The 11,971-nt window shown below is 32.5% G+C and overlaps 1 protein-coding gene across 3 annotated transcripts; it reads left to right on the forward strand.

Moving 5' to 3' along the window:
- Positions 1 to 1,250: 1,250 nt before the first annotated feature.
- On the forward strand, positions 1,251 to 5,974 carry LOC133697689 (uncharacterized). 3 transcript variants are annotated; one of them, XM_062120416.1, is made up of 7 exons: positions 1,254 to 1,665; positions 1,928 to 2,037; positions 2,154 to 2,203; positions 2,304 to 2,863; positions 4,030 to 4,110; positions 4,633 to 4,695; positions 5,681 to 5,974. In XM_062120416.1, exons 1-7 carry the CDS (start codon positions 1,612 to 1,614, stop codon positions 5,735 to 5,737), a joined length of 975 nt encoding a protein of 324 aa, XP_061976400.1. In that variant the 5' UTR covers positions 1,254 to 1,611; the 3' UTR covers positions 5,738 to 5,974. The 3 variants fall into 3 exon arrangements, with proteins under 3 accessions (XP_061976401.1, XP_061976400.1, XP_061976399.1); XM_062120415.1 differs by having other exon boundaries at positions 1,256 to 1,665; positions 2,286 to 2,863; XM_062120417.1 differs by lacking the exon at positions 4,030 to 4,110 and having other exon boundaries at positions 1,251 to 1,665; positions 2,286 to 2,863.
- The last annotated feature ends 5,997 nt before the right edge of the window (positions 5,975 to 11,971 follow it).

Genomic DNA, 11,971 nt, shown 5'->3' on the forward strand with positions numbered 1-11,971 from the left:
CTGTTTCAGGTGGCGGCAAGATCAAAGGGTCATCGGCGACTAGGCTCTTGTCGGGTCTAACCGGTGCTGGATGAAAAACTCGTGAACTCTAGAAAAATTTTATTTGTATTATTTTTCAGTTCCTGATTAGAAAGAAGAGATAGAAAAGGGTCGTCGAATTCTTGTAATGAGAGAGAAGTTGTTTAAGCAATTTCTGACCACCAAAATAAATTTTTCTAGAGTTCACGAGTTCCATGAAATGAGATAGGTTTGATGGTGGTTGTTTAAAACTTTAATGTTGCCTGAAAAAACAAATTTAAGCCAAGAAAAACAAATCTAACCCGATTTGATTTTGTGTTTTTGAAACTTTTTTTTGGCTATTTGAGTTGATAGAATTGTTTATAGGTGTTTCAAGGGTGTTGATAATGTGTTTCTGGGTTGAAATGACTTAAAAATTAGATTTTTTGGACAAAAAAAGAACCGTCTTGATTTTCTGGTCACCACAGTATGGTCAAAATTTAAGCTCACAAACGATATGTCATATACATATTTGTTTTTCAAAAAAAAATAAAGTTGTCCACCCCTTTAAAATATAAAAAACTAAACCAAATCTAGACACGCAGGCTTGGCCTTTAAGGCCCACCATGTGCCTCGAATTTTCCTTACAATGGCCCAGGCGTGTTGGGTTGTTTTTCGCCCACTTTTGTTTTTTTTTTGTTGGTTAAGGTTAAATATTAATTTTTTTAGAAAAATATTTTAACTTAGTTGTGTCTATGATTTGGAGGACAAGTTTAACAAGTTAAGCCATAATATCTGGACTATTGTTTTTTCTAACATTGCTTTTTTAAATGATATCTTTTTTAATATTTTTTTTCTTAAATAATTTTTATTTCAATTAATATCATGCTTCTGTGATTTGTTTTCTTATTTAATATTTTTTGGATAAAGATTTTTTTTTTCAATGATGTTACGTGTATTTAGTTTTTGAAAAGATTATTATGATTTATCTATAATTTCTTTTAATATTTTATATAGATGGATTTTATTTTTGAAAATAAAAAATATTTATTTTCAGATAATATTTCTAATATTTGAACTCTTGTATAATTTATGTTTTCTTTTCTTTTATTTAATTAATTTAATATATATTTATTTTTATTATTATTTAATTAAATTAAATAATTATTTTAATAAAAAAACTTAACAAGTATAATCGGATAAATATCTCGCTTTTCACCATGTAACTTCTAACAGCGTGAGAAATACTAGTAGTAAGGTGACGGAGGGAGTCTCGAAATAAGGTTGACCGCTCTCCCTAGTCTCCACAGAATCTTCAGTCAAAACTAAAAAGCTCGTGCCCCCTACGTGCTCTCCCTCCTTTTATCAGCTCTCTCCCTCTCAACTACCGATCCCAAAATTGAAATCTCACAGGGATCCTTTTTTTTCCTCTTAATTTTACTGAGAGAAGCCAATCTTTCTGCTCTTGTTATAGATTAGGGTTTTGATTTTTGCTAGGTTAACCAATAATGGTTATGTGTTGTGATTGTGTGTTGCCATTCTAGTTGATTGTTATTATTATTATTGTATAAATTAAATTTGATTAGCTAGGGTTTTGTATTTGGGGATTTTGACATGACAGAAACTTCGAAAGCTCGCGTCACCATTACTCTTGGCCGCAGTGGTCAGGTATTTTTTTTCCTTCCAGCCCTCCCTTTTCTTTAATCTGAAAATTAGGTTTTTTTTTTTTAGTTATGGATTGTTCTAATGGAAGACTTTATTGTTGCTGGGAGAGAAAATGAATTTTAATTGTTTGTTTAATATGGGAGAAAAGTGTTGAAAGAGAGATTATATTAAAATAAAAATTAGCAGTAATAATGTTTGCATGATAAGGAGATACCTTTGGGTATTGTATAATCGCTTTGATTCATAGGTGTGAGTAACCTTACAGGTGGTAAAGAGAGCTGCAACGATATCGGGTGATTATTCCAATTCTCAGCAAGGTGCTGGGAGTAAGCGGTCTGTTATGGATAGATTAGGACACCAACTTAGCAACAAACGGTGTGTTTGCTTTTGTTTTTGTGTGGTAGTTATGTGACTTTGATGTTTTTGGAACAGTATTCTGCTTCGCAATTCTTAGGTGGAGAATGTTATTGTTTATATTTGCTTTTGTGCAGGCAAAGAGGGGACAGTAGTTTGACAAGTTTAGGTTCTAATGGTGTGAAAGGTAATAGCCTTACTCTACTGCATTGAATGTTTTTAGACATTTTCTGATAATTAACCTTCGTGTATGTATTTGATTAACTAAGATGGTCGCATTGATAAAGATGACCTTCGATACAAACTCATGCAAAAGAATGTATTTAGAAGAGCTCAAAGTGATGATGACCAGAAAACCATGGACCTCCGTGAAAAGCTTTCTAGGACAGTTCAGCCTTCAGGCCATCCACTCAGTACCAATCTTGATGCACGGCAGCGTATGCCTGAGCCAATGGACACTAGTATCTTAGGGAGAATTCCTCCAACAAGAAGTGCAGATGATCTACATCACATGTACTCCTCTAGAAATTCTTTTTCTTCTTGGACTTTGGATCATATACGACGAAGATCTCCGGATAGAGTTATAAGTTCTTCTAGGGGTTTATCGCCACCCAGAAACGTGGATAATCTACAGCGAAGGCCTTTGAACAGGACATATGATGATTTTAGAACAGTTTCATATATGAATAAAGATGCTCTTGATGCTCCAAGGTCTGTGAGCAGTTCCTCAACTTTTATGACAAAATCTGCCATGCCTCCACCATCAACTGTACCTGCTACGTCTGTGGCACCACGTATGAGCCAACTTCCTCCACCAAGTGGCCTTGTGCATAAGAGTTCATATGCGGTACTAGTTTGTTGACTTCTGGCACTTGCATTGCCCACTCACAACACATAAGACATGCAACTGCTTATTTTGATTAATTTCTTGCTTATTGTGTATCATGACTTGATGTGCTTTATATGAGTAGTGGTTGCTTACAATGTTAGCTTACAGAAAATGGAAGATGTCTGTTATGTTTACACCAAGTATTCAGCTAGTTTACCTGTGATAGTTTTAACCTTTTAATCACTGCTATGACTAATCCTTGAAAATTTCATGTGCTTGGTAAATTTTCTGTATTTGATGTGGCCTGGCAGTTTAATTGTTAGGCTTGCAAATAATGAATGTGAGAGAGGGAGCTGCACATATACGTAGATATTGAAATTTTTTGCAGCATGTCTACCTGACAGAAGAAAGAAAGAAATTGTAAAATGGCAAACACAAATATAGTAGGAAATGGAAAGATTAAGGAAAACTTCTGGGGGAATCAGTGAACTAGGCCAGCTATATTACTGGCTAAAATTATTTGGTTCCTTATGATTGGGCACATGAGTCTTTTGATGAACCAGGAATTCTATATCACTAACTCGAATGGCCTGTTTAGAGTCTGAAGACAGTTTGATTTGAAATTGTAGAGAACGAGTGGACTAAGCCAATATAGGAAATGGAAAGATGAAGGGAAACTTCTGGTGGAATCAGTGAACTAGGCCAGCTATACAACTGGCTAAAATTATATGCCTCCTTATGATTGGGCATGATTCTTTTGCTGAACCAGGAGTTCTTTATCGCCAATTTGAATGGCTTGTTTAGAGTATGAAGACAGGTTGATTTGAAATTGTAGAGAACGAGTGGACTAAGCCAATAGCAAGGTTCCACTTCTGCAGAAAATCTAGTTCTGAGTCAGATTTTTGGATGTACTTCTGTCTTGTTACTGATTCCAATTTTCTGTCCTCTCTTTTTAACTCATGCTCCTTCTATCCCCCAAAGAATCCATTTTAAAATTGTGTAAAGTTAATTAGGACAATCTCTGTAGGGACAAAGGGAGTAGTAGTTTCCTTTGGGTTCATGTGAACCGAGTGCAAGTCATTTGTTGCCTGATAGCTTACAGAGCTAACTTCCTCTTTAGGGATAACCCAGATTTCCCAAATAAACACCTACTAACTTCTTATCTATTTCTGGCTTCTACTTAGGCTGAAGAACAACAAACTGTTGAAGGCCTACTACATTCATTGGGATTAGGGAAATATGCCATTCTTTTCAAGGCTGAGGAGGTACACCAAATATTCCTCTTGTTTTAATAAATTTTTTCATAGACTATTGATGCTATCTTCTTATTTGTTTTAATTGCACATTATTTTATGTGAAACATGAAGGTTATGTGATTTGTGCAATTTGACCACTATGGGGCTTCATGCCATGGAGCAACGACAAAAAAAGAAGAGTGGAACTACATTGCAATTTTATTATTTCTTTGTTAGGATTATAATCTACACGTCATATTTTTTAATTTCACACTTGCATGACAGGTCTATACCTGGTACTGCTGTTACATTTCTGGGTGACATGATTATACACATGTTTGCGATCACTTATGGTCAGATCTATGTTTTGAGAAACCAGACATTATTGGTTTTGTACAATTGTCCATCAGGGTCCCCCCCCCCCCCCCCCTGTTTGTGTTGGTGGGGGCATCTTCCCACCACCTGTTGTATGCCAAGGAGAATAATATTATGTACTGGAACTTCTATTTTTTCAAGCCACCTAATTTAAGATTCGTGTAATGTGTCAAACAGGTAGATATGCCTGCATTGAAGCAGATGGGGGAAAGTGACCTCAAAGAGCTGGGCATACCTATGGTAATTTTCCTTCTTTTCCTTTACTTGTCTACTATCTTGGGTGTTATTTTGTAATGGCATATGATGTCCAAGTCTGTTTCGTGCTCATGTTTTCTGCATCTCAAGTATTTCACTGTCTTGTGATATTTAAAATGTTGATACAAAAATTGTTGAAGCATGCATGATTAATCTTTTAGTTATTTGAAATGAATTACTTTATTGTACAAACTTAACTGGCATCTATATACCCCGCCACTCAAGAAATCTCAAGTTCGAGCCTCTCCTTTTTAAAAATATAAAAAGAAACCTTTTCATGATATCTTAGCTGTCATTATACTTTAAAGACTTATCATCGTCGTCGTCATCATCATTACTAGTGATGGTTTTTCAATTTGATGCATTTTTTTCATGTTAGTTATTAAGAACTGTATGGGCTGCCTCTTCTTGTGAGATGAGTTTTTGCAATAAAAAAAAAATTATTTGGGGGAGAGGACATGGTGGGTGTTTCTTCTTCTGAATAAATATTGCACTGAAGTGAACAATATTTATGTTAAAAAAACATGGAAAATACTTGGCAAAAATAAGGGTTGTAGATTCACAGTATTAAGAAATGTATGGACTGCCTCTGCTCGTGAGATGAGTTTTTGCACTCTAAAATTTGTTAATGACATTGCGCTTGGTGGATTTTTCTTCTTCTGAATAAATATTGCACCGAGTTAAAAATATTTATGTTAAAAAAGACATGGAAAATACTGGGCAAAAATGAGGGTTGTGGATTCACGGTACCTTGAAGTACTAAGTTGTGTTTCACCAAATGAATGATCATTATTCCATTTGTTTCGGAAAATATCTGATTTGCATGATGTGTTCTTTTTGCTTATTGAAACAAAAGCTGTGGTGGCACTTCTCTGGGATACCCCACACACCTTGTAATTATTCTTAAATTTGCATTTCGGTAATCATTAACATTAATGTTGGTTTCCTTTGAACATTTTCTGAAATGCAGGGGCCAAGAAAGAAGATTCTTCTTGCACTCCTGCCTCGTTCCAAATGGCATCCTTGACGGTTGTACTTTGAGATTCTAGTGATGCTTGGATTATGTAGGTTGTAATCTAAAATGAGAAGCTCGTATTGAACAATCTTTTTGTGAAGTATTATTTTGTGCGTTTGTCCTCATTTTAGGTTAGGAACGGCCCACGAATCTATTGTCAAATAATTGCTTCCAAGATATAACTCTATTAGTAAGCATTTTGATTCCTGGCAGAGGAAAATTTTGAGATGCAGGATTTTTTTCCATTAATATGTTTCTTCATTTTCATGTTTCTGTTTTGAGCTTGAATTCGAATCATGCAGGATTATTCCTGGTTGATAATTTTACTGGGGATTGGGGCAGGGCCGGTATGAGCATCGAGGTTGCCCTCTAGGGTGATCATAATCTCAATTGAAACATGGAAATGTTTGGTTATAACATGAGAGAATCAGCCAAGAGATAAAATCCGTTTTTGTTTTTATCTGAATGCAATGTCGGGTGTCTGTTTAGACCTTAAACCACTCTTTCTCAAATGAGGTCAATTTAGGGTGTGTTTGTGAGGGCTTTAGGAGAGGAAGAGGATGGCTGGATTGGTGGGTAGCGTTCTCTATTTTTTATTTTTTTTTATTTTTTATAACTGACCCTGTTAAGTTGAGGGATCAAAAAAAAAATTAAATATAATTTTTTTTTTGAAGTTTTAGGGAATTATTATTAAATTAGAAAAATATAGTTGTTTTTATTAAGTCTTAATATTATTACCCTTTTGCCTTCAATTCTCTATCTCTCCACAGTTTTAATTTAGTGCTCTTCCGATTCAAGATTTTCATCTATCTAACTCTTTCAAAGAGCGATGGTTGTTTTTGTTGTAAAGGTTGTATCCGACAGTTTAGTGTTGCTTGGAGAGGAAAATTTGGTGTCAATTTGGGAAATTACAGAACAAAAAACCACAGATTCCCCACTCGATTCTGCCAAAACAAATATTTTGAAACAGTGTAGGCCTCTATATGAATAGGAAAAAGAAGCAAAAAGCAGTAAGAAATGCTATTACTTGTTAAGAGCTCGCCAATTGTTTGATGAAATACTAGCTAGTTTTCCAATGAACTTCTTGTCCCCACATGTACTTTTACAAACCCTAATAACTTCGCGTTGAGGACAGGGTTTATTCAAAAAGGCAAGCATAGCAAGCATGGAAATCATACTGTGTAAGCTTTGCTTTCTTTCTCCCATCTTTGAATATATTGTTCCTTTGAACTTTGTTGGTTAACATCTCAAGCTTTTTTGACTTTTCATGTCTGGTATAGTTGGTAAGGGGGATGCTTTTTATGTTATCGTTTCAGGTTTAATTAAAATCCAAGATAAAAAATTAATTATATATATACAAAAGATATAGATGATCTTCGAAAGATTCTATCAAGCAAAAATCAAGTCTCAATACTTTTACCATTAAAAAAGAAAAAAACTTTTCCATGCATCTCATTTTATTTAATACAACAGTTTTTTCCCACATTATTACTGGTTTCTTTGACCCTTGTTTTTCTCTTCTTTTTCTAACAACAGGGATTTGCTTTCGGTTGCCGTTGGATTTGATGCTATTTCATCATGTTGCCTTTTTCTCTTCTTTGTGGGCGTTACTATTAGACTCGTTCGTATGCAAGGGAAAGAGGCAACAAAAGAATTAAGCAGAGCAGGGAACTATAATATATATCCAATATAAAACTCATTCCCCCTTGGTCTTCTTGCGCCTAAACAATGCCATATCTAATTCTGATTATATCCCTTGTACGATTGTTCCCAAACTCAAGGCTAGCCAAGCCAGCGGCCAAATTAGGTAGGATTGACCCTTAGCTACCATTGAATTGTCCCATCTGCTAATTTTGTGATTGTAATTTTTTTGGCTTATAAATGATGTTAGGTTGGAATGTTTCCGCGCGCTACAATTTTGGTGATGGATTAAATATGCTGCTGCTTAAAAGAAAAGCCAAGATTTCTTTCTATGGTTCAAGATCAAATAATTCAATTCAATTCTATACGTAAACTAATTTAGTAACAACTAGTAATTATTAAGTCACGCTATGATACGGATTGGATCAAAAAATATTTTAAATGTAAAGAGAATGTCCAGGTCGCAGGGAATTATTTGGTATTATAATTAAATCCGACCCAACAAGTCAATCTTTAAACCTAACAACCTGCTTACTTGCCTAACCCTGATTTAAAATTAAACCATGTGGGAGTTGCCTTTACGTAACCTGGTCGACTTGGTAGGTACAAAGATAACTTAGAAGACCGGTAAAAAACTTGATTTGACTTTAATTTTTTTTTAAATGATACTTTTGTTAATATTGAGACAACAAAATATTGAATCAACCTAGACTTCATAACTGAACTCGTGACTTGGGTCATTGACTCCACTGGGTTTTATATTTTTAAATTATTATTTTACTTAATTAGACGATAATAAAAATAAACACTAGCAAAATAGCAAAGGAAAAAAAAGAGAGGGGGGACCTCCTTCACTTTTCATATGAATAAGAAGGAGGTGAGTCTATCTCGATATTTTTAAAATGTAGTACAATCATTCATCCGGTCAAAATATATAAAATAATTGAAAATTCAATGATTATGTATTAGAAAAAATAGAATCAAGTATTTTACATATATATAAACTAGGTTTTAGCCAATGTAACTACAAATAAAGTTTTATTTTGCAAAGTCGATCTTTAATTACCATTGAAATATTAATCGACACTTTTTATATGTAAGGGAATGCAAATTGAAACAAATTTCAACATATAAAACTATGTAATATAACCTAAAAGGATGACATTAAAAAAAAAAATTTTGATAATTAAAATGAAAATTGCATTGTTCATATGAAGAATGCAATGAATAGTGCATCTAGGTTATGAAAAACAGTGCAAAAGACATTATTCCTTTTTTTCTAGTTATTTTAGTATATTTAGCAATGATGAAATCATAAAAAAACTTCAATGGAATTGGGCTTTCCATGGACTTTGATCCTATGACTGGGCTTCAATTACAGGCTTTGTATTTGGGCTTGAATTATAGGCTAAACAAATGATGGTGCATGGTTTTAAAAAAATTTCTGATCTAGAATGACCTACCTAAACTATTCCCCCCTCTGAATCTTTCAAACATATATGTTTGAAAGACTTAACTAGTATAAGTTGGAGAAGAAAACTTACCTATTTTTATAGGGATGTTACCTTTTCTATATATTATGAATATGTTTGCATGAAAGTTCTTCTCGTACTTTTATTAATGTTTTTATAAAAAAAAGGAGAGTTTAATTTTTTTTTCTTGTTAAGGGAAGTAGTCTAGTAATAAAAAGCAAGGATAAAAGTAAGTGATATGATATTTGAATGTATTTCAAAGGGAAATGTCCTTTAAGTAGTCATAGAGACTGAAGAAGTATCCTTGGTCATTTTTAAAGATAAGTGGTCACAGAGACCTAAATAATAATTCCAATTTTTTTTTAAGATAAATAGTCATGAAGACCTAAAGAAGGATAAATAATTGGTTGTAGGGACCTGGAAAAGGATCTCTAATCCTTTTAGAGATGAATTGGGGCACATGCAAAGATTCAATGGAGATATAAAGATCTCACTGTGGAGATTTTTCATGGACACGTTTGGATACTTGAAGATCTCATCATGAAGATTTTTCATGGAGATATGTTCGGAGACATTAAAATCTTTGTTGGAGACATTGGAGAAATGGATAAAAATTATTGCTTTTGATTCAAATTTTTAAAAGATTGAAATACAATTAGTGGAGATAATCTTAAGATTATCTAAACTCATGTTGCTCATCCAATGTGCAGACTTTCTTCATTTCTTTCTCTAGTTTTGTTTTTATCGAACTATTGAAGGTATCCTCTAACAATTAATCTGTTTATCTCCTCTTTCAAAGTGTGGCATTCATCAATGTCATACTCATTATTAGGTGAAAAAGACAAAACTTATTAGGGTTCCTCGTGTTCACGCCACTTTTCATGGGGGAGGATGTTGCACAAATTCTTTTGTTTTAATAATAGCTAGCATCTTAGTACATATGATGGTCAAATAGGTAGTTAAAAACCCAAGAAATATCAGGCAATCATAAATATATACTTTGGTATTCTTTTTAAATTCTATAGTGTGAGACTGATGGCATTGGGGAACCTATAAGGGTGTCTTTTATGGCCATGTTAGCCTTTTCCACCATAATATAGTATTTCATTGTATGTTTTATACTAAAAAGAGTATCATGGGAGCATAAAACCTTTTCTACAAAGAGTAGTTATTGACTCCATTAATTAGGGCTTTTGTAACTATAGGTTCAAGGAATCTTATTGTAAACCCCTGGGTAAATCTATATGGACTACGAAGTAAATAGTATGTTAAGCAAGTAAATGGAATATTTACACTAAGAGAATGATAATAGATTTTGAGAATTTGAAATAAAATGTTTATGTATAAAGTTAAAAATAAAACTATAAAAAATGGATGAAGAAAAAAACACATAAAAATGTGAATAAAAACTCAATGAAAGAAATATATTAGAAAAGAAATGTTGTGGGATAAAGTTTAATGAATTTTGATATCACCTAGGTTAAATTAGATATAAACATGTGTTAGAATCTGAAAAATATTATCTAGAAAACATAAAAGGTATAAAAAAAAGACACCATAGGAATTAACAAAATTTCTCCCTATATATATATTTTTGTATGTGTGGCTGACTTGTAAAGGAGAAAGGAGAATGAAAATTCTTCATTTATTTTGGCTTGATTTTAGGAAAACCTAAGGGAAGCCAGGGAATTGAAAGGAAACTTGTTAGATTTTATGACTTTAAACACCTAACCACTTGAATAAAAAAAGGTTAGTGAGGGGAAAGTAAGATATTAGGAAAGAAGCAAAGGAAAGTGGAGAAAGAAGGAGAAAGCTTGAGGAATTTTGGTTTGTTTAGCATTTGGAGTTTGTATTGATGTTTGGTAAGTAGTTCTACACTTGATTTATCAAGTTTGATGGAAGTTTATATTAATTTTGAATAAGTTCGTAATATTATAGATTAGGGCCCTTAATTTAGAAATTTGGGGTCATGTTAAATTTGTTGTTAGAAATATTAATACATGTAAAAAGGATTGTGATAAGGTAAAAGTTAATGTTATAAAAAAGAAAAAATGGAGAGAAATTGAGGGGAGTGGTCGAACAAGAGAAGAAAAAATGGGTAAATTATTTTTTTTTTATGAATATGTGTAGAAATTATAAAAAATTAGTGTAAAGTGTTATATTAGAAATAATTTGAAAGGAATTAGATCATGTTATCAACTTTGCATAGCATATTAGAATCTTATGAGTTATAGTTTTGGAACGAATTGTTAGTGAAGATGTATAATTAGTGTACTTTGCTTAAATGATATATGCAATAAAAGATTTTTAACTTAAATTATGATAGAATTAAAGAAAAGAATTAGAAAAGAAAAGAACAAGGGGAAGGGGAAGAGGGAGGGAGGGAGCTTATGGCCAAATTATATATGGATTAGAGAGTGAAATTGATAATGGTATAATATTGATTTAGATTTAGATTTAATTGAAAGTTAATATAGTAAGAAAAGAATAAATTGATTAATTGTATGAGAAATGAACTTAATGTACTAAGGAATTATGTGGTGAAAAGTAAGAATATGATTGTAAAGTTGGATTGTGTAGTAGTATATAATGTAAAAATAAATGATATATTATGAGATAAAAGAGATATTGATAAAGATACTTCTTTAGATTCAAGAGAGGCAATCGAAATGACATTTTCCGTAACTGGAGGAGTGCGTATAGCTAAAGGTGCAGGTATGTGTTTATGCACCTTAATCTTTTAATTATTGTAGTTTATTTCTTCCAATTTATTATATTTGATAAATTATTTATTATACTTGATAAATTATTTATTATGAAAAGTACATGAAATTGGAAAGAAATGATGTAAAGGTGACAAAGAGTTGTGCTTGGAAAATGGATATGTTAAGAAAATCGAGGATATGTTGTTTTCATTATTGAATAAAAATCAATGTTTTATTGTTTTTCATTGTCGAATGAAAACTAATGCTATATTGTTTTCAATCTCAGATGAAGACAAATGTTATATTGCTTTAATTGTTGAATGAAAGCCAATGTAGTGGAATCTAATGATATGTTACTTTCATTGTTAAATGAAAGTCAATGTTTGTAGTTTTCATTATTTAGTGAAAGCCAATGATTTATTGCCTTC

The sequence above is a fragment of the Populus nigra genome, chromosome 6, assembly GCF_951802175.1.
Source record: "Populus nigra chromosome 6, ddPopNigr1.1, whole genome shotgun sequence".
Taxonomy (NCBI): Eukaryota; Viridiplantae; Streptophyta; class Magnoliopsida; order Malpighiales; family Salicaceae; genus Populus; species Populus nigra.